General features: G+C 38.8%; 1 protein-coding gene across 4 annotated transcripts in view; it reads left to right on the top strand.

Annotated features, from left to right (window-relative positions):
* The window catches only part of Ptprc (protein tyrosine phosphatase receptor type C), a 114,209-nt gene that overhangs the window by 39,417 nt on the left and 46,997 nt on the right, over window positions 1-27,795 (top strand). Inside the window, exons 3-10 of one of the 4 annotated variants that reach the window (XM_021198123.2) lie at window positions 12,340-12,369; window positions 15,828-15,956; window positions 18,281-18,427; window positions 21,001-21,141; window positions 21,868-21,939; window positions 23,246-23,269; window positions 25,089-25,301; window positions 26,870-27,010. In XM_021198123.2, the coding sequence (XP_021053782.1) occupies window positions 12,340-12,369; window positions 15,828-15,956; window positions 18,281-18,427; window positions 21,001-21,141; window positions 21,868-21,939; window positions 23,246-23,269; window positions 25,089-25,301; window positions 26,870-27,010 (897 nt within the window). The remainder of the gene's footprint in view (window positions 1-12,339; window positions 12,370-15,827; window positions 15,957-18,280; window positions 18,428-21,000; window positions 21,142-21,867; window positions 21,940-23,245; window positions 23,270-25,088; window positions 25,302-26,869; window positions 27,011-27,795) is intronic. The other 3 variants (XM_029539134.1, XM_029539135.1, XM_029539136.1) reach the window with 3 other exon arrangements.

Raw genomic sequence — 27,795 nt, 5'->3', positions numbered from 1 at the left:
TAGGCTTGGTGCTGTTGCTTACTCTGCTATGAAGCAGCTTACTTAAGCCCCCCCCTCCCCCCATGTCTCCCTTTCTCATTTAATAGCCCAAGAGGAATACCATTCATCAAACAGGGCTATGACCCTTTATTACAGATCCTCCTGTTGGGTGACTCCCAACCATAAGATTATTTCTGTTGCTACTTCATAACTGTAATTTTGCTACTGTTATGAATTGTAATGCAAATATCCCTGTTTCCTGATGGTCTTAGGAGACCCCTGTGAAAGGATTGTTCGATCTCTAAAGGGTTGCCACCCACAGGTTGAGCACTGCTAATCTAGAGCCTAAACTTCAGTAGCGTAGACACCTAGGAAAATGAACAGTTTCTCAACCCTTATGAACGACTTCCAAAGCGACGAATGTAGCTCAGTTGGTAGAGTGCTTGCCTAGCATGTAGAAAGCTTTGCGTTTGATTCCCAACATCACAGGATTCCGACATGGTGGTGAGTGCTGGTAATCCCAGCATGACAGAAGCAGAGAAAAGAGGATTATAAATTAAAGGTCATTTTGGGGGTACACAATGAGTTTGATAACCATAAGCAACCATGCAGAGTGGGCTACACGAGACCCTGTCTCAGATACATGAACAAATAAAACGAACCTCTGAGAGTTGGAGGTCTAGGAGCCCTGGGTAGGAAAACTAGACCCAAGTGGGGGTCTGGGGATTTTTTATTTTTACAGGGTTTCCTTAGGCTCAGCTGCCCTTGAATTTTCTGTGTAGCCAAGTAAGAGGATGACCGGAACCTTCCGAGTCCTTTGTTTCCACTTCCTGATTATTGGGGTTATAGGAAGAAGCTACTACATCTGATTCTGGCATTTCTGGGGATTCATCTCAGGGTCTCCTTGATGTTAGGTAAGGGCTAGTCCAACTGAATTGCAGCCCTAGACCCAGGCAAGCCTTGAATAGACTTCTTTAACACTTATATCAGTGGTTCTCATGCTTCTTAATGTGACCCTTTAATACATTTCCTCATGGTATGGTGACGCCAAACCATAAAAATGATTTTGTTGCTCCTTCATAACTATAATTTTGCTAGTGTTATAAACTGTAATGTAAATATTTGATAAGTAGTTTATCTGATATGAGACTCCTCCAGGGGTCATGACCCACAGGTTGAAAATCAGTGAAATCAAGGTATCATGCAGACTGCCTAAGATATTATACCAGGTGTCAGGATTTAGCATGATACTTATTTTTTTTTCAGACAGACAATAACTTTTCTGCTGACAGAAGGCCTGAAGAACTGGCCCAATAAGAGTTTTTCGTAAGCAACTAAGTGATATCTCGCAACCCCGATATTGTTTATGAACATCAGCAGGCTATTTTAATATTTTTCTCTATCATGGAACAATAATGTAATCAACGTGTAAGAGTGTTGGTAAAAATCCTCACCGTGGAAAAATGTTTCCAACACAGGGCAAATGGCGGTCCATTGATATGCCCAGGCAGAGAAAAGGTCAGCACGCATCTGTCCCCCAGGCCTTGCTTTCACGGTACTATCAGCTGTAACATTTAGGAAGTTATTCAACTTAGGTAGCTTAGCTCATTGGCTCCCAAAGATAGTGATATGGTACTTCCTACTGGTAGGTATTATTTTTGTACATTATAACAGAGGATTCTTCACAAATACGGAAAAATCCCTGCCTGATTATCATTGATCATTTCATTATCATTGATCATTTCATAACATGTTCCATTTTCTGTTAGACTTTTCCTATTGTAATATGTTCAGTCCAAGTTTCATTACACAATTCCTGTTTGGATTTTTAAATATAAGATGGGATTTAATATTTTGATATTAAAGTATTATTTGTAAGTTACCTTGCAAAGTGAAGTGCCTCTGAAATCAAACCAATCATTATACAAAGTTAGCCTCGTTGTTGAAATACGATTTCACTAAAGCAAGGTCAAGTCAACCTGAAATTCAGTATTTCATAGCAGTTAAAGTGTGCAGCAAGGCAGCTTCAACATGAACTAGAGAAGTTGCGGTTTTACCCCGAGATAGGGCTGATTATGCTGGTGCTATGGCAACCGGTTGCACCATTTGGAAGCTCTTCTGTGCTTAACCACATGAGCTGCGCCTCTTCCTTTCCTATAAAGACTTAGAATGAGAAAAACAGAAGTGTGCGAGGAGAAGAAACCACAAGGGCAGTAGAGACACTGCTGCGAGCGAGCCTTTAGCTTTTGCAAACAGCAGCGCAGCTGAGCAACACACCGAAATCCTCTCCGGATGAAAGCTGCCTCTCTCTCTTGCTTTCCCCATTATGCCTGTACTTTAATGATTTTAAAAGTGCGCCGAGTGTTTCTGTTCAGCACTTTCATGACTGGGAGACGAGAAAAAATTAGTTGGGCATTTATCAACCTTGGCTTTGATTATCCACTGCTTTGGGGAGATTGAAGGACTGGGTGCAGTCTTGGGGAGACATTTGATACTCTTCGTGAGACTGAGAATAGTTTGGTGGTAGATGTCCCACAATGTAGCGCTCATTTTCTGTTTATTTTTTGTTTAAGCAAACACCACACACACACACACACACACACACACACACACACACACACACCATCGTTTTATTTGTTTTGAAATCTTGAAAATACTAATAAGGACATATTCAAACTTGTTTTTCTATTTTTCTCTCTTAGAGGGTCTGGGTAAATGGGCAGTCAAGCCAAGCGGCTCTCCTCCTTCCAGTATGCTTCAGGATGCTCGTTCTGTGTCCTTTCCCCCTAAACAATGAAAATTTTCCTTTTTTACTGTCACTGTCTAACAATTTTCACTTTTGCCAGCATTTTAGTTAGCGTTCACAGTGGTGGGTGTCATTGGGGGCATTTTTATACATATGCATCGTGGTTCTTTGTCCTTCCCCCAGAGTGCTGCCCTTTCCTCCCCTTACAGGCCCTCTTCCTCCCCTAAGAGCCGTTCCTTCTGCTTTCATGCCTTATACGGTCCATTAGCCTTTTATATTTCCCCTCTCCTCTTAGAGTTCTTTCTTCCATCTCATCAGCCACGTTTTATTTTTATGCCTTTTATAAGTCACACACACACACACACACACACACACACACACACACACACACGAGCGCAGATAGCTACAGCTCCACATAGGAACAAAACATGTGATATATATCTTTCCAAGACTAGCTTACTGCATTGAACATAATTTCTAATTTGATCTAATTTCCTGTGAATGTTGTGACTTACTCTTCTTTACAGCAGAATGCAATTGTGTATGTGTGTTTTATGTAGAGTGCCTGGCTAACTGTTTCATTTTTAATTATAATGTTTTTTTTGGGGGGGGGGTGAGAGTGCATGGCTATAACCCTAGGACTTGGAAGAATGTGGCAGGAGGAGCATGATAAGTTGAAGGGTAGCTCAGGTTACCTAGCTCAAAGCATGACTAGATCTTGTCTCATACAAAACACAATGGAGGAAAACACCACTGCCTTTCACTGTGTCATCCTCTGGGTCCCATCTTGATGGCGCATATAAGGTATTCTGATCATTGTTAATTCTCTCCTAGCTGTTCAGCACAAATACTGACTTTAATATTATTTTTTTCTTATCACAGTGCAGTTGAGTAAGCCTCTTAATATCAGTCAGATCTTCAGTTAAGTTTAAACTTTACTACCTCACATTCTCTAGATTTGCATCTATTTGTTTATGATAGTTATACACCATTCACAGGAAATTAGACCACATTAGAAATTATATTCAATGAAATAAGCTAGCCTTGGGAAGATATATATCACATGTTTTGTTCCTATGTGGAGCTGTAGCTATCTGCGTGTGTGTGTGTGTGTGTGTGTGTGTGTGTGTGTGTGTGTGTGTGTGTGTGTAAAACTTATAAAAGGCTCTAAGTAAGAAGACAATGTTATCTGCTTTACCGAATTGCTGTAATGTTATATAAAGTATAATTTAACCTCATTCAGCACCTAATATTTCATAAAACATCACTCAGCACTGTGCATACACCTAGTATTTACTAGAAATAGTGACTTTTATTCTTGGCCCTGAAAACAGTGAAGTATTTTCGCACTGGTGCCAACACGTGTTGGTGCTTCTGTATATTCCTTTCACTGCAATCTTACTCTATTTCAGAGGAAGTAAAGAGTTATAAAATCCTCCATAGTAAAATGTTAATTAGTACAGTTAGATAATTTTTGCTGCCTGGCACATATTTTCTACATCAGGTTTACACTTCTGGATTTTAAAAAATGGAAAATAGATAGCCACATAAGACTAAAATAGATATTCTAAGTCTAAAAATAGGTCTATCCTGGGAACTGTCTCAGACGAGCGAGTGGGTGGGGAAATATCCCCACCCAGAGATGCTTCCTCCCTTCTCTACTCAAATCTCTACTCCAACGTTAGAAAATAACAAGCACACAGGTCACCTTGTGGCCGCCCACAGTCTCATTTTTGTACAGAGTTTGTGCTGTGAACCTGGTTGTCAGCCTGCTAATGATACAACTACAGGATTTGTGTTTTATATCAGTCACTATTACAGTACTGATTATGCCAAGGCATATACACATACACAGATGCACATCATTGATACAATCTGGGATGTCTTAAGATATGGCCTCCAGTCCTGTTGTGTTCCTACCCTGGGGTACCTTGGAGAATGTCAAGGGACGATGAGCACTTGGAGGAGGAGGAGGAGGAGGAGGAGGAGGAGGAGGAGGAGGAGGAGGAGGAGGAGGAGGAGGAGGAGGAGGAGGAGGAGGAGGAGGAGGAGGAGGAGGAGGAGGAGGAGGAGGAGGAGGAGGAAATGATGATGAAAGCAACAATGATTTTTTTTAAAAAATACTTCCCCATTTTATTAAAAATAAAGTCTTTTCTCATACAATATACCTGGATTAAAGTTTTCCTCCCCCTTCTCCTCCCAGTTCCTCACCATCTCTCCTCCCAACTGGATCCACTCCCTTTCTGTCTCTCCTTAGAAAAGAGCAGTCTTCTAGGTGATAACAACAAAACGTAACCAAATAAAATTCCCTAAGGTAAATCAAGATTCTTCATATCAAAGTTGGACAAGCAAATCGTCAGAAGGCAACGAGCCCAAAGGAAGGCACAGGAGTCAGAGATGCAATTGTTCTCACACTCAGGAGTCCCATAAAAACACTAAACGGAATGCTGTAGTTGATATATATGCAGAGAATCGGGTACAGGTCCATGTAGGCCCCGTGCTTGCTGCTTCAGTCTCTGCGAGCTCATATGTCCTATGCTCAGCTGATTTAGAAGGCCGCATTATCCTGGTGTCCTTCATCCAGTTTGGCTCTTCCACTCTTTCTGCCTCCTCTTCTGTGGGGTTCTCTGAGCTCTAATGGGAAGGAATGGGTTGAGGCATCTTATTTTGGGCTGTGTGCTCTAAGCTCTCTGTGTTGTAATGTCTGCATGTGAGTCTCTGCTTTTGTTCCATCTGCTGCAGGAGGAAGCTTCTCTGATGGCAGTTGAATAGAATTTTGAGATGGTGATGGTTTTCAATAAAGCCTCTCACCATAGCCCAAGATGGCCTCAAACTCACAATCTTCTCCCTCAACTTTTGATGCCTTGAACATGGGTCATTTGTAAACATGTACATCCAGTTCAAAGACCCTGCTGTTGCCATTACTACACAGTGGTGTTGCCATGACCACACAAGAATTGCCCATCTCTGTTCTTATCCTTAAACTGAAGGCATTTATTGTAAGACAAGGAAATAAAAATGGGAAACATCATTTTTCTTACATGGCCACCTGGATTTACTTTCATTTTTGTTCACTGAGAATCTTGCGCAGCTAAGGCTTCTCTGGAATTTGCTCTGATCTAAGGATGATCTTGAACTCAGGAGCCCCCAGCTTTCCTCTCCCAATTGTGAAGGTTTCACTGTGAATCACTTGGTCCAGGTTTTCAGTCTTAACTTTCTCTTGCTTGCTTACTTAGTTAATTAACATAATTGAAATTGATAACATGATACTTTTAGCCAAATATAAAAGAGCAAAAGCACATGATGTTTATTAGTGTTGCACGCATGTTATTAATACTCAAATATAATCACAAACAGAAGGCTGTATTTGATAGTGTGAGGGACAATTATCTAGGTTCAGAAGATAGGTAGACATTGTTTCTGTATTAAGAAATTTTTTTACTTTCTGATCTTAAAGTGCCTTCATTCATTGAACATTTTCTGGTTTTGTCCTCAATTGTATTTTGCAGGTTAACACTGTCCTTATTTTTAATTTATGATGTAAGAAGATTGTGAGAGCTGGGGTTGAATGTTTAATTGCACTATATGCCTACAGTCGCCGAGACTGCTATTTTGTCTCAACCTTGACACCTGTACCTCTGTCATCACTTGGACATATCATTTCACCATTTGTGAATGCTGTATAATTATGATATGTGATTTACAAAAGATTTTAGACAGTGTCTCTTAAGTGCCCGGCACCTCCTTCCCTCTTTCTGATTTTGAATGCCTGATTTTTTTTTCTTCTGCTCTTTGTTTCCAGACACAATGTGTCCCAGTTTTGAGGTCCTGAGTTAGAGCTGGTTCCAGTTCCTCTTGCTCTTGTGTTGTTTCTGTTTGTACTGCGTTGCTCTTTGGTGCATCCTGCTGTCTGTCTGTCTGTCTGTCTGTCTGTCTTGTATTTCTTTGATGTCCATTTGAATGAGGGAAGCCTGAAAAATGTATCTTGACACTCTCTGAGCCTTGGTATAGCTTATACGCTCATAGACCTCATGAGACTGAAAGACAGCTGACAGGCATGGGCTCTCTGGCTCTTAGTTTCCTTTCCCACAATCTGAACTCCATCTCAATAGACACTGGCAGGGTATTCTGCTGGCCCATAAGCATAAATAGCCGTGATTATTTTCTAGAGCTAGGCAGCCATTCTTTATTCTATAGAGTCAAGGTGCAATGCTAACACAACCAATATTTTAACATAAGGCTGATAGAAAGAACTAGGGTAATTATTTTTTAAATACAACCTACTTCAAGTCTAATATGCCCTCATATGTTTGTCCCCTGCTTAATTACATAGAAAATACAAAGAATAGCTGCCTTGTATGGCTTACTGAGATGACTAAATTAAAAACAACTGTTGGCCAAGTGACACTGGCATTGCTTGATTGTGATAGGATTTCTGTGAGGTGTTTACTCTCTGTGTTCCATCAGTGGATGGAAGCTGTAAGAACCTCTTCTGATAGTTCCCTAAATTTTTTTTGCTCTCTCTCTCTCTCTCTCTCTCTCTCTCTCTCTCTCTCTCTCTCTCTCTCTCTCTCTCTCTCTCTTTCTGTGTGTGTGTGGGGGTGGGTGGGTACTGGAGATGGATCCCAGAAGTTCTCACATGGTAGTCAATGCTCTCCACTGAGCTATAGCTCCAGAACTCTTACCTTGTATGTTTTTCCCTCGAGACACAATCTTACCAAGTTGCCCAATCTGGCCTTGGATTCACTCTGCAGCCCAGTCTGGTTTTGAAATTGTGACTCTAACTGGGATTACATGGCTATGCTACCATGCACAGTTTATGTAACGTTGATTGGAACTCAGTTGTCCTTACAGACTAGATCATGTACCTAGTTTATAGAATGGACATAGTAGATATAATCCTCCATTTTTATTGATGCCCACTGATATTGCCACGCTAAGAAGAGAAAGTGTACAAGCTGCTCCGGCTACCTCTGCTTTTGTGTTTATCCACTGGTCCTACTTTTGTACAGCCTTTGGGCTCATGGAGGGAAGTTATGCAAATATATGTTCCAAATCTTCAAAACACTCCCTGTTCTTTTTAGGCTAGTACTCAGAGTAAGTATTATTTCCTCTCTCCTGCTCCACTCTTCTGTCCTTGCAAAGCAGACAGACTTAAATCCCCTCACGGATCCACGGGGTTCTCTTTCTTTCCTTTTGTTTTGGAAGGGAGGTTGGTGGTGGAATAGATGATATTTAAAGCCCAAATATGTCCTTTGAAATGTCATTTCCACTCAAACTGATTCCTACTTTTTCTTAAATCTCTGATGGCAGACTTAGGGGTGTGACTTCAAGGTAACTTTGATTTGCAATCATTTAAACATTTCCAGTTGTAAAAGAAACATATTGGGAAAGGTAAATTCAGTTAACAATACACGTGTTAGAATAACACAGCTTTGAAGATCAAGGGCTCTGTCATCTCCATGTTCACGTGTTTAATGTATCTAGTCAATTCCGCTGGTGATTCACAACAGGATTATAATGGGGCAATGCTCACCAGGTGATGATTTACAGATTTCTGGTTCTCTAGTGCCATCTACTGAAATATTGTTGAAGAAAAAGGCATGAAAATTGCATAACCCGAAGAGTAGAAGATTCTGCAATACATAGACACACTGAGTAGAGTGCCCTACTTGTATGTGTGTGTTTATACTTGTTGCATTTACAAATTTTAGAAAAAGACTTTAAAATCCATAGTTTTAGAAAACTGATTTTTCTTTCACTTTACTGTCATCTACCTGTACAAGTACTGTTTTAAATTTACATGGCTACTTCATGTATTTTTTTCTTCAGCTATTGTTATTTCTTCTAAATTCTGTTCATACATATGTTTGGGTTTGTATGTGTGTATGTGTATGCGTATGCATATGTGTATGTGTATATGTATACATACACAAACACACGCACATATACATATATGTACAGACATTCATATATGTGTGTGTGTGTATAGATAGAAAGATAAGTAGATAGATAGATAGATAGATAGATAGATAGATAGATAGATAGATAGACAGACAGACAGACAGACAGACAGACAGACAGATATGAGATGCTACTTTTACTAACACATCGTCCTATTTGCACTGGTTATGAGTCACTTCGCAAAGGTTTTATTTCTCAGTAGCAGATGTATTGACAACAGAGGCTTGCTTTTGGTGGATACTGCTGTTGACACAGAGGGAGCAGATCAGAATGCTACCTTGTCTCATTTGCTCTGCATGGCCCCAGCAGGTTACTCTGTGACCCTGTAAGCAGTCCAATGGAAGGCCACTTGCTAACTAAATGCCCCCCCCAACCCAGTCATTTCAGGTTTTTCTGTGTAACAATAAGGATCATCGAAGGCTACATCTACTTATGATTTTGGTAATAATCTATTCAGGTAATTTAGAAAGATTTCCAGAAACATGACAGACACATCTCTAACTGTTGTAGATCTTAAGCAGCACAACTCCTATAAGTATTCATGCGAAGCCCTCTGCCTTCCAGTGTATTTAATATGTAAAGTATCCACAGAGGTAGCTGTTATTGTATGCAAAAGATCTTAAATAACATGGGCGTGGATAGCTTTCAGATAGTGGCATTATAACTAGGCTATTTCTGCAGGGCAACTTTACTGCATTCCTGCTTTAAGATTTGTGGTGCTTCTTTTGTGTTTTTTCCTTTGACAGGGTAATAGCTGGGAGATATTTATGTGTACTTAGAATTTTTACTGCCGATCAGAATTCATAGTTTCTTAAAGCGATTAGTTTATACTCTAGATGATTTTTAAAAAATTATTTGGAGTTATTTTTAAAAGAATTTTTGATAGGTTAATTTTTTCCATGCTGTTTATCAAGTCCATTAAGAGAGCTACTGGTATTGAAAATCTACCTAGAAGGACGTTGTAAACAAAACAAGCAATTTTGGTCTTACATTGGCTCTAAACAGTAGTTCTGAAGTACTGCAATTTTCTTTCAAATAAGGTTAAGGTGTGTGTGTGTGTGTGTGTGTGTGTGTGTGTCCTCTGTCTGTCTGTCTCTGTCCTTTGTCTCTGTGTCTGTGTGTAATATTTTATAAACAAAACAGAGACTAATAGCTCAGTCATGAAAACGCTCGCTCTGCAGGCATAAAGACCTGAGTCCCAATTCCTAGCAGCCATGTTAAACAAATAATCAAACAAGCTGAATGTAGTGGCATTCATTAACCTTTCATCGCAATGCGGGGAAGACAGGGACAGCAAGCTCCTTAGGCTTGCTGGTCACCAAGTTAGCTGAGTCCATGAACACTAGGTTCAGTGTGTATGTGTGGGGGGGAACCCTGTCTCCAAAAATAAGGTAGGGAGCAATTACCATTGACTACTGGCCTCCACCCACACATATACACATTTGTGCCTGTGCACATATGAACACATACATACACTACTCCTCAATTCATGCACAGGTGACTTCATATAGTTTGTCTACATTCATCATTCACTTTTTATCATGAACATAAGATAAGTGGTAAGTTTATAGTCTTTTTATCAAAAGTCTTGGCTTAGTATTACATGTTTTGGTGGCAACAAGCAACTAAGTTAGTGCTATGACATAGAGTGGTCTCTGAAATGAGTGGTGGAGTTAGTATAACCTACCCTAAAATGCCCCTTTCTTCTATGACAAAAGGGACGATTTGTTTGCTTCTTCATATTCATTGATCCTGCGATTTCCGCCACCTTCAGATAAGCATCCAATCCCTTGTCAGGATCTCCAACATCTACACTGGAGCTCATGTCTGAAGACTGTCATCTGATAGCTTTGGCTTTTCCTTTATGTATACTCTGTTGTTCAAAGTCATCCAAGGATTTCTCTAACACTGAGTACCTAGTAAAGAATACATACCCCCAATACAGTAGCTTCTCTTTCTCCTCTTCACTATGCTGTAGAGTCTTTTGCAACCATTATCAGTCCAAACAGGGTGCGTATATTACTTGAATGTTTGTGCAGATTACTGGATGCATTTGTCCTTTGCACTGCTGACTTCTCGGGGGTGGATCATGCCTTTATCATGCTCTACTCTCACTTCTAACAACAGACCAACAAAACAATAGCTACATCCTAAACTTAAGTTAATAAAAATGGTGTAATCCTCCAGGGAACCACGTGGTGCTGCTGAGAAGGGGTATATCAAACTCTCTCTAGATGTTGAAAAGTTTATGTGTGTCTCTCAAGAGAAGAATAAGAAACTGTTTGCTATGGTTTCATATAGTCAAAGCAACTTGAACATTTTAATCTTGCTGGTACACTATATTCTTCACAATGACTACAAGTTATTTTTCATCTTATTTAAAACATGATCTATTAATTACTGATATGTTTATACTTTGTTTCTTCTCATTCTCTCTTTTGCAAACCAACATCATTCTTAGAGGTGAATTTGGAAAGAAATTAGAATGGATCAGAGGACAGGAACATTCTTAAGAGGAATATAAAAATAGAATAAGAAGTACTAGCTGACTATCCCCCCCCCCAAATGGGACAGTATTTCAAATAATATTTTCAAAACAATAGTTATACAATACATACCGATGTCACAATCATGAGTGGACCTTAGTTCTTCCACCCAGTGACATTATAGCCATTTTTAGTTGTGAAAATAAACTCTATGATGAATGATGATTATTAGTAGTATTAGCATAATAGCATAATGGCAAAATAACCTCATATATATACAATATCATTCTGATCCGTGTCATTGGCACATAATTTCAGAGAAACCTTTCTCCAAACAGTTTCTGTTCGTTTCTTTCCTCTGATGGGGGGTACCTCATCAGCTTCGTCAGCTTTCTTCTTGACACTCATTTAACTCCTGCATTCGGTCTTAGACTCTTGTGTTGGCTACAGTGTCCAGCTGTGTGCTCCGGGCATGTGTAGCACGAGCTCTCCCATCTCCACAGGAATGCTTCCGAAATGTGCAATCAGCACCCATTCAAACTCGCCTCTTTCCCTTGAGAGGTTCCCTCTTTTAATTCAGTGAGAATGTCCATACTTCAGCAACTCTGTAATATGTAGAAATATCCACGGGGCTGTCTCCTTTACTTTACTCTTCATTTTCTCTTCCAAAGATATGCAAAGTCTTGGGGGCTGTCTCTTGAGTGTTTCAGGGTTGCATTTCTCTCCCGTGTATTCTCCCAATGACACCTTCTTATTGAGAATATCAACACAAATTTGTGTGTGTGTGTGTGTGCTTCTGCTACTCTTTGCATTTTTTTGCTTCTAACTTAGTTCCATCTTGTGTTCATTTACAAAAATATTGATTCAAATTTCAAAAATAAATTTCTATAGCCCTCCCATTAAAGGTATTGCTCTATAGGTTGACTCCAAACTGTGAGCCCTGCCCCCACACCTTCCACTTTCTTTAGGACCACATCTTAAACCCATTAGATCAGCCTGTACCTGGCTTCAAAACATCAAAACATTAACAAAAAGAAAAATTGGGAACTTGCTTTCATTAAGATGATATGGGCTGAGAATAAATATGAATAAAGTATATGATGTATAATTGCATGTATGCTTTAAATCAGAAAATTTCTAAAAGTGTGTTTGATCTTTTTTCAGGGCAAACCCCTATACCTACACCCAGTGATGGTAAGAATTAATATTTGACTTTTAATATTTTATTTTTGTTACAACAATCATGTAGTTAATATAGATAAGGTTTTATACGTATTTAGAAAAAAGTTTAAAGAAGAAATTGTATAATAGTGTGTGGTTCCTCACTGTCATGTTCTTAAAATTCTTTTTTTTTCTTAAAATTCTTTCTAATATTAAATTTAGTGACTAGTTGAACTTTCTTTAAATTTCATAATTATTATTGTGTTCAATTTAAACTTTAATATTTTGTTAAATTGACAATAAATGGCATAGTTTCTAATCCTTTTAAAAATTTAAGACTGTAAATACATTTTGAAAGTCTGTACATGGGATAAGATTTGAATAGAGAGAAAAACTGTGATCAGAATATATTGCATAAAAATATTCTTTTAAAAATAGCATTAAATTAGAAATGGGGTAGGAAGCCTAAAAACAATGTCACATTTATATAAGGATGAATGCATTATATAAATTAATTGGATCTAGAAGTCACTTATATTTAGATTTTAATATAGGTTCACTTTTAGTTAAAATTTCATTTTATAATGTTTTTTTCAAGAGTAATTTGCCCTTTTTAAAGTTTTGCTTGGATATCTGATATTAGGATATGCTGCATTAATAGTTTACAAAGTTTCCTACTGTAATTCAATTAATTTTTTCTAAAAGCTTTTGAGAAAAGCAATGTAAATAATGTTCATGCTGCCAGTGTGTTAAAATTCTCTAACGCTCAAACCCAGAGGAAGTGACTACAGGTGGGTAAGGGGAAGTTAGATCCCTTGCATGTTGCTCTTGCTGTAAATGTTTGTTTCCTGATTCATCATGTGACTGACAGTATGTCTTAAGAAGGTAAGTGAGACCGTAAAACATGACTGTTTTAATAACTTAAATGCACATTTCAAGGGGAGCACATCTGAAATGCTAAAAGTTGATTATCCTAGGAATTATTTGTCATTAAATGCAGCACTACACAGATACTTAAAAATCTCACTCCTGAGCCTTAAAAAATTACACATTCTTTTATGTTTCAATTTCTAATATTGGAATTGTGTAGTTTTATTTTGTGGCAGAGATGTTTGATAAAACACTTGCTTCAGAGCAGGTTGTGATTGGTTTATGCCAACTTCTTAAATGAAATTTGACATTTTCCTTTACAAAGTATTAAGCTACTCTCTGCTCACATAGATGAGACGTTGTTGCAGGAGAGGAAGATGATGGGATGGAATGAGAATCCGTTCTTTTACCTTGTTGAAAGTTACGTTAGAATTGTGGCCTATAATACAAAGGGGAATGGTGTCCCCAAATATCACCAATAGAATATAACCAGTGAACAACTCAGAATGTTCAAGGTGAGGGTTCAGGGACACTAGGGAATTGGCAAATTTGCAGTCATAGATATTACCCCTGAGACTTGAACTTAAGTATCTGAGAAGATATTAACGCTTCTACGTGAGAGACTTCCCGAAGACTCTTCTTCATACACCAAGGACTGAATTTGCTGTGCCGGAAACTGTCTTGAGGAACCACACTCTTCAAAGCAGCCTGGGTTTTTAGCATTGAGGATATAAAGTGAGGCTCCCAAAGCTTTTTGTAGTTGGTCTACTCCACGGGAGTGTCTGTATGTATGATGGACAGCTTGCTGCAACATTCTCTCAGGCCAAGAGGCCATTGCAACCTTCCCACTTAGTTGATCTCACCTAAAATAAATTGTCATCTGTGAAGAGGGCAGTGAGTTAACACTGAGTGCTCCCGATTTAAAAATCCCCCCTCTCACCTCTCTTCTCTTCCTCTCTGCTTTTCTGTTCCCCACTTCCTCCTTCCTTTTTAAAAACTTTGGTCTTCCTTTTAATTCAGTGCATAGTGGGTGAGGGACAATTACATTAGAAGAGTGATCTTGAATATGAGAGGTATGTCTTACCTCTAGTTCAACTTGCAAAGGTGGTTTTAATCTTGATTTGGTAAAGTACAACTAGTTTTGAGGAAGTGAATATTCAAAAACTGCATATTTTAATACTCAGACATTAATACACTTTAAGCAAGTCACAATTAAAAATAACATCCCTAATAGTCCCAGAGAGAACACGATGATTTTAAAAACTAAATTTAAGGGACTTGGGAGATGGGTCAGTGGATAAGAGAACTGGCCACCCTTCCAGAGGCCCTGAGTTCAGTTCCCAGAAACTGCATGGTGGCTCACAAACATCTGTAATGGGATCTGGTGCCCTCTTCTGGCGATCAAGTGTACATGCAGATAGTCTCTCTCTCTCTCTCTCTCTCTCTCTCTCTCTCTCTCTCTCTCTCTCTCATTATATAAATTAATTAAACAAAACTAAATTTGATTTATTTCTCTTTTTCACAAAAATATAAACATTTTAAATAAAGGAAAACAGAGAAGTGTTTGATTTACCCCATTGTGCAAACTCCTTGCGGACAGTGTACATATCCATACCTATTGAACAGGATTATCTTTCACTCCCTCCTGACACATCTGCCCCTTAGAACAGTGAATTAGAACAAGTTTATTTCAGTACTACATATCTCCGATTACAAAGGCAAACACATTTGCATGGTTTCATAAGAGTAGATCACTTGCACTTCAGTTTGTGAATTTTGTTTTCTAGGCTTTGCTTCTAGAACTCTCCCTGGCTTCATTTGCTTGATTGGCTTATCTTTTGAATCAACACTTAAAGGATATTTTGTTAGACAGGAGTTCCTGCTTTAGTCCAAGCTGCCTAGAACTTGCAGTCAGCTCTTGAGTGATGGAGCGATGGGAATGACCCATACACCAGATTCATCCAGAGCTTTTCTTTTCTTTGTTTTTCTTTTCTTTTCTTTTCTTTTCTTTTCTTTTCTTTTCTTTTCTTTTCTTTTCTTTTCTTTTCTTTTCTTTTCTTTTCTTTTCTCCAAGTGGAATCCTAAGTCTCCCAATGATTCATTTCTGGCTTTAATCCTTCTCCACCATTCCTTACAATCTGTAAGTCTTTTCACGTTTCCTTTAGACATTTTTACCACTGGGTTTCATTCTGAATCCAGGGGCTTTGGGTGGCTATCCAGTGATTAAATTGGAAGAGAGCTAAGAGGAACTCATTCCCAGTCAATTTTTTCATCTTTTTATTAACTTTTATTATATAATTTGTATCTATATATGTGCATGTAGTTAAAATCTATAGCCATGTGTGTGTGTGTGTGTTTATGGGTCATGTGAGTATATGTGCACATATGTATGTTGCCTGAGTATACTTGTCTGTGTGTGTGTATGTATGCATGTATATTTGTGTATGCGTGTATTTGTGCATATGTGTGCAGGTGTGGAAGTATGCAGGTACACTCTATAGCACATAAGTTTGGTATCTGTGTGTGGGGTTGAGAAGCTGAATATGAACATGTATATGGATGGACATTTTGGGGACATGATTTATATATTCCTTTTCTTCTATCATCCATTAACATAACAGGACTGAGCACAACAGAGAAGGCCCTTCCTCTGCCTCAAACTGACCCCTTACCTGCTCGCACCACTGAATCCACACCCCCAAGCATCTCTGAAAGAGGAAATGGCTCTTCAGAGACCACATATCATCCAGGTGACCACTCAAGCCAGGTCCTCCCAGAAACTTGGACAATGCTGGTATTCTTATTACGACAGGTTGACACACAAATGTTCCTAACCAAAATGATATTGGGGCATTTCAGAATCTTTCTAAAGTGATCAATCATTTACGTTACATATGCAGTTTCAAAGCATTTTTCTTCAAGCTAATAAAATACAGGTGACAGCAGACATTGGGAAAGATTGCTTAGTAAAAATAATACAGGGATGGTGCTCAGGAGATGGTAAAGGTATGAGAGAGGATTCCCTATGTATAGCCAGGGGAAAGTGCCCTCGGTTCACCACATCTGTGCCAGCTGCTCAAAGACTGCTTGGAACCCCTTTCAGCACTGGGCAGGAAAGAATTCTCTGGTGCAGAGTTTTGACACTTCTGAACTTCCTTACAACTGGCTTGAAGTGGGATATTCCCATTTCTGAGTTCCATTCTAGGTTCACATCATCAGAAATATAAAGATAGGGAACTATTTTGAATAGTCCTCTCAGAATTGAGGTTTCAGTTTTGAGACTTGTTTTCCCAGAAATTATGTCCATTTTTAAAACAAACAAATTAAAAAATAAGCAACTCAAAATTATGAAATCTAGTAGAATGTAAGCTGGAGTGTTCTTTTTTGCCCAGGAGTTCTGTGGCATTCCTTCCAACTTTGACATATTAGAAGTTTCAGCTTCTCTTTAAGTTTAGATTTTTAGCATAGTCAATATCTGCTTCTGCTAACATGAGATTGTGCACACATTTCTGAAATAACATCTGTGATGCAGTTTTCTTAGGCAAATAGGTTTCCAAAAACAATTCTTAAGACACTGTGAAACTCAACTGTTTAGCAGAACTGTTTATCTTGGTCTAAAAAAAGCAACATTCACACACAACACCAACACAGTAATGTCAGTGTTTTGAGTATAATGCTGCCAGGCATGGTCTGTCAGCAAGCAGCTGAACATGGGAGCAATTCTCTTAGCACACTCAGGTCTTCAAAGTTCCTCTTTATCCCTGCCGCCAGCAGAGGAATCACTTAGAACCTGTGTCAACCTCTGAACATCCCATCTGTCCATCTGGTGGCAGCACACACTTTTCCATTATTAATCTCGTCTTTCTCACACACAAAACACACAAATTCAGCATCCTTTCCATCCACAAATTTTATTTGAGCATGTTAAAACCACAGAGCTTCCCAGAGAAATAGACCATCCCAGGGAAAAGCTTAGGGTGGAGTGGATTAGAAACGCAGATGTGTAATACCAAATTGTCTCTTGGCACAATTGCATTGTGCAATTTGCCTGGGAAACTTCTAATGCATTCAAATAAAAGAGCATGCCTTCTTTTTTATAATAGTATTGCTCTCTAATGATCTTTCAATAATGTGCTGGGGAAAATTGTTTCATTTATATTTATGATTGATCAATAGTCTTCAATGTAACTAATTTTTTCTTGGTTGCTGATATACTTGGGGTAAACTTATTAGTTTTTCTAATGGTGTAAACTATTTAGTTCTTCTGTATTGAAATCCCTTACACTAAGTATTCCCATTCACACATCAAACTAGGGTATCAAATACTATAAGACAGTATATGTATGAATTTTGTGACCAATGTAGAATTATATATATATATATATATATATATATATATATATATATATATATATATATATATCAATACTTAAGATGTACTATACAGTGTATGTATTATACAGTGAAACTGTCACCCTCTCAAATCATGTTTTTTAAAAAATAAACCACTTTTAATCTGATTTCAGATAATCTAGGTTCTTGGGCTTTGATTCTCTGTGAGCACATATGTAAGCATGCATACATGCATGACTATCTCCACAATTTCCCAATGTTGGATGTTACGAATCTGTTAAAACTGACAGTAAGGCAATTTAAACTGTTTTGTTTGTGGTGATTTTGCAAATCTCTCATATTTCACAGAGATAAGGATGTTTTCATTTTGGCCATCATATGTATTTGTGCTATCTCCTGTTCCTCCTTTGTGATTTTTGTAATTAGCACTTTATTATTTTTAAGAATTGTAGAGTTTTCTACTATTCAGTCTATAGGGTAAGTTTGCCTCCAGTCTCAGTCAGTCTGTGGAGTTATTCGTGAATCCAACAGGTTTTCAGGGATTAGGAACTCAAAGAAGTTACCTGGAGGAACTCAGGAGCCTCCTTCCTGCCCAGGGAACTTCGCAATCTTGATCAATGGGGTCATGTCACCCTGTGGCACCTTTGGGTCATATAGTCTTAGAGTCTAAACTGCCGGCAACGGGTGTGATCAACATAACCATCTCACTTTCTAACCTCAGGTGTTTTATCCACGCTGCTGCCTCACCTGTCCCCACAGCCTGACTCGCAGACGCCCTCTGCCAGAGGAGCTGACACTCAGACACTCAGCAGCCAAGCTGACATCCCCACACTCATGCCTGCTCCCGGCGGCGGGACTGACCCACCAGGTTTGGGGGCTCTTTAGACATGGGCAAATGTCAAGAGTTCTGAGAGTTGCCTCACTTTGAGAATGGTGTGAGGAGCTGTGGCCACTTGTTCAATGGGGCACATTTGCTGATTGATGGATGGTTTAGTAGTTTTATAGTTACCCATAGGATGTAAAACAAGGAGAGGGAGTTATTCTAACAGAGATGAAATAATACTCAGGCTGAGGCTACAGCAATGTTCTATGTTTCTATAGATGTAGCTATTGTTTAGTGGAGACTGTATTCACTGGTAACCAAGAATAATATATGTGAATCTTTTAGACCCTGAACTTCAAACAGCTGTTAAGAATGAAAGGCTCCTTATCGATGAAGGGGACTCAAAACTCATTACCACAATGACACTGTCTTTAGGGAGTGAGGAAAATGCAGGCAGACAGTCACATTTCCCATGTAGACTTCAAGATTCTCCCTTTTTTTCTGTCCTTATAGCAGCACAACCTACTCACTCCTCCCCCCACCAGCCCCCAGGAAAACCAGAGTGTAAATAATGTCATGGTCTCATTCTATATGGAAGTAGTATAAGTATGCCCTTTCTCAGGTCATGGTTCCATAATAGTGTACCATAATAGGGTACATTCAGTGACCCGAGTGCTTGACAGTGAGTGAGACATGTAACAGTGTCTTGCTGCCTTCAGGATGTATCAAGCATGGAGGTCAAGTTCACACATGGGATAAGTATATTTAGCATGATAATAATATCCTCACCTGATCCTGTTGCTCCAGCAGAGCAAAATGGTATTGTTTTTAGGTTTTTTGTTTGTTTGTTTGTTTGTTTTGTTTTGTTTTGTTTTGTTTTGTTTTAAAAGCAAATCCAGACTAGAAATCGGGGAATGGAAGAAACCATGAGCCAGAAGTACGTGCCAAGGGCTTCCTTTCACACAAACCAACCCGTTCTGCTATAAGCAAAGAAATCTTCTTGTCACATTGGTTAATTTTGCTAATGAAAAGATTCATTCTGTGTAGTAAATGTTTAAGGTGGTAAATGCCATCCTTAAGTGGGGGGCAGAGGTTTCCGACCTAATAAGGAGACGGTTGTTTTCCAATGAGGAGAGGAGCTAGGGAGTCTGAAGACCCTGATGGCGGGAGTCTCGACTGCAGAGGTGAAAGAGCGGGTTGGGAAGGGGACACGTGTAAAAAGGAAAGCCACGTAGACAGGAAGAAAGCTAGCAGGCAGAATTGGCTGCTTGGGTCATTTCACAGGTGGCCAGTTTGTGTCTAAATAAAACCTTAAAAGGCCGTATTAGTAACCATTCCTACTCTCCCGTTACTGTGGATTCCCCCATTGTGTCTAGAACTAGTGAATGGATGGTTCCTGCATGGTTTACTGCATGAGAGTTTAGTGGCTTTTGAAGAGTGGGGCAAGAACAAAAGCAATTGACAAAGAGATTAATTTGCATTTCTCAAACGATGTGTTTATAACTTACGAATTCAATCCATTTGCAATTGGCAGATGTGTGGCACGCTCTCATCGAAGCTGTTCAGAAAACAGCCATGGGCTACTGACAAAAAGAGAACACCTTGCACCAATATGCATGCAAGCTTACTACACATGCGAGCCTATTTTCTTATCCTTGTCACTAGAGATCTTGACAGTGAAATGAGCAAGTGAGCTCTCCGATAGGGCCGGCTCATATTTCTTTTGCTTTCTCCATGGCAGCTAGTGCAGTGCTAGTCATCTGATGGGGAATTAGTGACCATTCATTGATGGCTTCTCATGGAGTTCTTGGTCATGATGTATGAGGGAAACATGTAACAGACATGAAGTACTCTGAAGTTTGGCAGTGAAGTTCTAAGCAGGACATACAGCTCTTACAGATATATCACTCTGCACTCTGCCAGCAATTGGCAAATAAGGGGGATTATATTGACATAATGAGAAGTGTGTTGATATAAAACTAATCTGATGTCTGCCTGGCCTGGAGCCTTCCTAGTAAATGTACTTTGGGGACCATCAGGCAATAAGAAGGAAAAGCCTGGGGCTCAGATGCTGTACAGGCAGGAGATCATTTAGTTCAATTCCAGATGAAACTGGTGTAGTCCCAGTACATCTTTCCCACCCAAAGAGGCACACACACCTGAGGCTCAGCAGGTGCCCAGGCCCCATTTCCTCCTGAGCACCCTTAACAAGGTGACCCCTTTGCACTCAGGGTTGGGTTACTCTTTATGTCATTAGCACCTTCAAGACTGTGTTTTTCTCTTCTCTTTGAAGTATTTTTAATACCACCTACGGCAGCACTTGACTTTGGGCATTGACCTCCAAGTTATTTCCCAAGGCCAATACATTTTGTTCCTGTCAACTGGTACCTAAGCTGTACATTTGACTGCTTCTGAGTTCATCTTTTTCCAAGTTCTAATATTGACAGAACATTCTGTGGAATAAGGATTATGGAATGGGTTAGGGTTAGGGTTCGGCATTGTAGTGTGCTGTAGCAGGTATACCAGATAGCTCCTTGCTCTGCCTTAGTTCAGTAATCACATCCATGTCAGCATGTGGCATGATGAAGTGATAGTGTTGGTGACCCTTCTGATTGCAGGTGTGCGAGGGGAGAGGACTGTACCAGGGACCATTCCTGCAGACACAGCCCTTCCTGCTGACACCCCCAGCCTTGCACGCAACAGCTCTGCTGCCTCACCTACACACACCTCCAATATCAGCACCACAGATATCGCCTCAGGTGTGACCATTATTTAGCACACGTTTAAGGCTATGGAGGCTCCAAACTTGAATGACGCTTTTCTTTGACTCCAGATACTATTTTCAAATTTCCCATCCTTTTTCAATCTTGATAAGAAAGAAATTAGGCAAAAGAAACTTATGAGAAAACTTTTGGGGGGGATTAATGTGATTTTACTATTATTATTGTAAAGTTTATGACACCGAAGTTGATAATGTACATTAACAGCTTGTAGCTCTAGGATTAGTCCAACTGCCTGAAGTTTTCTAGACAATCTAGAACAAGTAACTCAGTTTCCCTTTTGTGAAAGTGTCCCCTCTAATACTCATTTCATAAAGCTGATTTGAAGACTCTAAATGGAAAGTTTTGACATAACGGATGTAAGGAAAGAGAATTCGGCCATTGGCCAAATTAATATCTAAAATAAAAAGAGCTTATTCAACAGAAAGTGTTAGTTTGGGGAAAATTCTTTTTCAAGTAAAAATTATACTAAGGAGTGAATAACTTCCCCTTTTCACTGTGACGTAATATTTAAAATTACTTGAAATGTGTGTTATGTGAATGGATTTGGATATGCATCTTTGACTCACTTTATTATCTTGGAAACATCAATTCAAATGATCAATTCAAAAGAATCACTTAGCAAATTATCTTGGGCAAAGATTTTTTTTCTCACACTTTGAGATAATGAAACTAATTAACTTTTACTTGTTCATTTCCTTGCAGGTGCCAACCTCACAGCCCTTACACCATCCACTCCGAGCTTTGCAAGCACTGACCCTCCAAGCACAACCATAGGTGACAATCTTACCCTCAGTCATGCAGGCATACCTCTACCACTGCTGGGGATGTCCTCCCAGACTTCCTGGCTTTCTCTACCTCAGGTTTCCTTCTTTGTGGAATCTAGAGTTCAAATCGTAATGGTCATAGAGCAGAATCCAGACACTGGTGCAGCCAAGCTCTAGTTGAGACTCCTGGGATATAATGTCATTGCCATGGCCCCCAAGAGTTGTGGTGTTTATAAGGAACCACGTAAGCAATAGCCAAGTCTGTTAGAACTTTTTTCTTTGAAGAGAAGTTGTAGTGTGCAATAGAGTCGTTTTTATCAAAGCCATTACCTTTGTCATTGAGGAGAGAGGCAGTTTCAGTTAGTTACTGAGGGGCATGGAGATAGATGAAGGGGAGACACCTCTTTGAAGATCTGTGGCAGTGATGTAGTCATTGGTCATGAGGTTAGTGCTGGCAAGCCCACCGTTCTCCCAAGATTCTCACAACATTGAGAAGATTAGCAGAAGTTCATTTACTTCTAGGGATTCAGTCTTGCAGCTTTTCAGTTAAATCGGTGGTTTGCCCTGAACCTGTGGTTCTCAACTTGGGGGTTGAACAACCCTTTCACATGAGTCATCAAACACTGTCAGAAAGATCACATACTTATGATTCATAACTGTAGCAAAATCATACTTATGGAGTAGCAACAAAAATGATTTTATGGTTGAGGGTCATTACAACATAAGGAGCTGTATTAAAGGGTTGCAGCATTGGGTAGGTTGAGAACCATTGAGTTAAATGACTATTAAAACATGATAATTACTGTGAGATCAATTAGCTACCTTGGATTTTTGTGCTTGGGAAGTGTACATAGGTTAAACCTAGAAATGAAGCAGTTTTTATCTCTTAATGTCATCTGATTAAAAAGCAAAACAAAGAAACAGCATCACTTTATAGGGATTATAATTATGGAAATCTAGTTTGGGACCAAAAAAGTGAATGAAGACTTAAAATATTTTGTTAATGTATAAATTTGTTCCTGTTACCATGCTGGCATTAGATCTGTACTGAAAAGTCTACATATAGCTATGGTCACAGTTGGGTTTGTTGTATACTTTAATGAAGATAATTTGTAGTTAGCTCACTAGTGTATAACATTTCCATGCTTGCGATGAAAATACAATATTAAGCAAACTGCGTCATATTTTAAGCCTAAATAGATAAAGTTTCCAGTTTATGGAAGGTCTATGAAGCAAAGTCTCAAAGATAAACACAGCAGACATATTTTAAAATAATATCCCAATGATTTTTCTCTTTTTTTAAATCTCTATTACAGCTACCACAAAGAAGTCATCATGTGGTAAGTTTGTTGACCCAGCAGCAGTCTCTGTCACTTGGGAGCAGCATCTTAATCCTGTCTTCCTTCCTTCCAGGCTTTCAGCCTTTATTCACTGTTTCTAGTTCTCATGGCCAGCTCTAAATCTTCAGAGTCCCCATCTCTTTCATTTTCTTCCTGCACTTGTGGTGGAAGCCAAGTCCTTCTTTGTGACCAACATTACCCTTCTGTACCCTTAGGAGTCACAACACTCCAGACAGGTCCCCATTCACTCAAGGTCAAGGTCATCCTCCACTGATTTGTTTTATTAACATGATGTCTCAAGTTCAAGTTCTTTTCCCTTCTGTCTGCATCATACCTCCTCACTTCCACTCTTGTCCTGAGTCACATGGAACTGCCTGTATCTTCCTCCTTGGCTCCACCTCCCCTGATCGTCTCCCTCTGCGTTTGGAGTCCTTCTATCTCTCCTTTTGGGTACCTGGCTTTGTGTTCTGACACCTTCTTCTACTTGAAAAACTAATTCAAATTATCTAGAGTTCATCCACCCACTCTATCTGAAGAGATATCTTCCTTTTGCTGTTATATTATTTGCTGCCTAATATTATTTTATATTTTTGCTTAGCTGTAGTAATTTAGTCTGTGTCTATCTCCATGTAATACTTCATTTTTCTAAAAGTCAATTTCATCTGATTTGTTCCAGCACACTTAGTATTTAAGGCAATATTTAAATGTAATGAAGGGCACACATTTTTGTAAAATAAGAACAAGTAAATAGGGACTGTGAAGATGGTGGTAAAGTGCTTGTCACATAAGCAGAAGACATGAGTTCTGATCCCTGAGACCCCTGTAAAAGGTGAGCTTGGTGGCAGGTGCCTGTAATCCTGTTGCTGGGATAAAGGTAAGAGGATCCTTAGGGCTGCCTGTGTGATACTCTTGTCAATTAAGAGATAGACTCTGACTCATAAAATTAAATCAAAAGAAATAGAGAAAGATGCCTGGGGTCAGACTCTGGTCTCAATACTCATGTGTATATGAGTGTGTGTGTACTCCTTCACATCCACGCACAGATGAACATGTATCCACAACACACATAAACATAGAAAACAATTTTAAAACGGAAATGTAACTTAGCAATTGTTTAAATGAAATATTTTGCCAGTCAATAGAAATTGCTGACACTAAACAATGGGGTTTATGAAAGATTTATTTTCATGTGTAATGATATTCTATATGCAATGGAATGACTGAGAACTTATGGTTTCTGAATAATTCATAATTAGATAACTAAATGATTTATAAAGACATTTGAGAAAACAAGAGTAGTTATAAAATAAGAAAAAAATTTCATATGAGTTTATTAGAAGATAAACTCATTTGTGAGTTATTCAACAAGTATTATTGAATTGTTGATTACAGACAGATATATCATGAACCTGAGTTAATGATAATGAAAAAAATAGACTAGTTATGGTTCGCATGGACTTTTCAATTTAGTTGGAAAGATAGATACCAATCCAATAATTATCATAGTATAAACCGGGATCTTTTAAAGGAGAAAGGATTTCAAAATAATGATGTAGGGGTACATGATACAGTTCTACTTTTCATATTCCTGGAGATATTGTGTTACAACCTATAATCTGCTTTGGTAATATTTTGGTGTATTATCTCTGCTATATGTTAGTTATTCTTTTATTTCTGCTTGCTGAGTACTGAATTTGAAACCCAAAATACACCTATTGTAGATCATTCTCTGTACAAAAGAATATGTTAAGACATTTTTATCCAATGCATTCTCATTCATTCTCGATGATGATAGTACTAATTTCCTTTTTTTTTTCAGATGCAATATTTGGGGACATTCCTGTGATTTACACCTATGAATCTAGTAATCGGACTTTTAAGGCAGACCTAAAAGATGTCAAAAATGCTAAGTGTGGAAGTGAGGATTGTGAAAAAGTGTTAAAAAATCTAACAGAATGCTCACTGAAAAGCGTCAATGTGTCTAATGACTCATGTGATCCAGCTAAAACTTTACATTTATATGTACCACCAGGTGAATGTCAATTTCTCTCTATCTGTGTATTTAGAACAGCAGAATGATTTCATGTATGTGTTCTTGTGCTTCTTCAGGCTAATGTGGTCAGAAAAGACGAACTGAGGGGAAGCAAGTGAGCTTTGACAAGAGTGTGTTCCCTACACAGGGTCCCCAATGGAGGAGCTAGAGAAAGTACCCAAGGAACTAAAGGGGGCTGCAACCCTGTAGGTGCAACAACAATATGAACTAACCAGTACCCCCTGAGCTCGAATCTCTAGCTGCATATGGAGCAGAAGATGGCCTAATAGGCCATCACTGGGAAGAGAGGCCCCTTGGTCTTGCAAACTTTATATGACCCAGCACAAGGGAAGGCCTGGGCCAAGTAGTGGGAGTGGGTGGGTAGAGGAGCAGGGGCGGTGGAGGGGGGGTATAGGGAACTTTCAGGATAGCATTTGAAATGTAAATAAAGAAAATAATAATTTTTAAAAAAAAGAGAAAAAAAAAAAAAGAGTGTGTTCCCTGCTGAGAACCCTGGAGAGCACAGAGAAATACACACTTATTCCTTAGGGCCACCACCTGTGTCTCTTATTTTATAAAGAGATTCCCAGCTGGCAGGTGGTGCCCCTCACCTTCAATCTCAGCTCTTCAGAGGTAGAGGCAGGCAGATCTCAGTGTTCCAAGGCAGCCATGGTTTACAGAGCAAGTTTCAGGACAGCCAAGCATACACTGAGAAACCCTGTCTCAAAACAAACAAAACAAAACAAAACAAAAAGCAAACAACACAATGCTAAAACAACAACAACAAACCATCAAAAAAATCAGTTCCTATGGATTAGAAACAGCCTATTTTGTATCTTGTGAAATAATTATACATAAGATTGCTGGTATTTCATTTTTTTTCTCTTTTTGGTATTTCTTTTTAAATTCAAAATGTTCTCATTAGAGAAAAGAATGTAGTTAAACATCTAATGTTTTCTGAAAAAAAAATCAAAGGTGGAAGTTCTAGTTATGTTAATACCAAAGTTGTGATCACAGCATGTGGAAGGCAAGAGTACTTTATGTGTTCAAAGCCAGTCTAGGCTGTATCATGAATTCTGTGGCAGCCTTCACAATGTGAGATTACACCTTGTTTCCCAAACCCCAAACAGATCAACAACACACATGAAAACCCCAAAGAAATTGTTTTTCAAATGGGAAAATTAGCTGTTTATCTTGATGTTTCCTCGAGTGGCATTTATAAAAAGCAGCACACACTTCTACTAATATCTGTGGTATGGAGATAATATGTTATCTGAGTTGATAAACAAACTGCCGGCAAATGGTGACTACACATATAAATATATCAAAACACTAATAATGCCCACATATTTGTATAATTTTGTGTCAATTGAAACAAAGATAAATTTAAAATTAGGAGTGTGAATAGATCATCAAGAAGCATCAGACCCTTGGGAGAGCTTAGATGTCCCCTAGTGAAATCTCCTGCTTGCAAGACTGATGTCATGGGTCTGATTTCAGAGTTGAGAGGGTTCACATCTTCACACCAGGGGCCACTAACTAAGGGTACTTCTCCGTTTCCTCCACAGGGACTGACAAGTTTTCGCTACATGACTGCACACCAAATGAAAAAGCTAATACTTCAATTTGTTTGGAGTGGAAAACAGAAGACCTTACTGTCCTAAACTGCGACAGTGAAAAAATTTCATATAAATTCCACTGTAAGCTAGGTACGATGCAGGGCAGAGAAGTTCTTTTATCAGAAGTTATTCTAGATGTGGCTTAAATGTTCTTTCTGTAACCTTGTCCTCCTCACCCACCTTCAGTGATCTGCTGTAAATTAGAATAAAATAACCCTAGTACCTCTGGCACTGAAACAAATTTACAAAGTAGATAAATGAAAAGAGCAACCCATGGATGATAAATATTATGAAAAATTAATTAAAAGAATTTTCTTGAGTACTGTTCTATACCAGACATTGTTAAAAGGGTGATGAGATGCAGGCATTACAAAAGAAAGATGGTATCATCCACGGTGTGTAGAAAGGAATCATAGCATTATACACATCCGGAGGTTGCTTTCTCAGACTTTCATAAATGAAAACCATTTGAAGTGCAAGAATCTGCAGGTAGCAAGGAAAACAAATGCTTCTAGGAGTGAACTTGGGTTTCTCTAGAGGTTGGATCTTTTAAAACATATATTTGAATTCAATGAGGTGGACTCTTTCTCCTCTAGGCATACAGCTATGTGCCAGGACACACTTGACAAGACATATACACAGAGGCAGAAGAGGAAATTTCACCCCGATTGTAAACATTGTGCTAACAGGAAGTTGCTGGGCTAAGCTGCAAACAGAATGTTCACAGCTGGAACAAGTATATATTGAGTTAACAATTTAAAAAAAAAAAAAGAAGTCACAATACTGATTTCTTAACTGAGTATAGCAATGTTATCTTCAGGATCTTGGTTTATTATTTCACTATTTTCAGAGACTTGACTTTTTTTTTTTTTTTT

The sequence above is a fragment of the Mus pahari genome, chromosome 5, assembly GCF_900095145.1.
Source record: "Mus pahari chromosome 5, PAHARI_EIJ_v1.1, whole genome shotgun sequence".
Lineage (NCBI taxonomy): Eukaryota > Metazoa > Chordata > Mammalia > Rodentia > Muridae > Mus > Mus pahari.
This window is presented reverse-complemented; position numbering and strand designations above follow the sequence as displayed.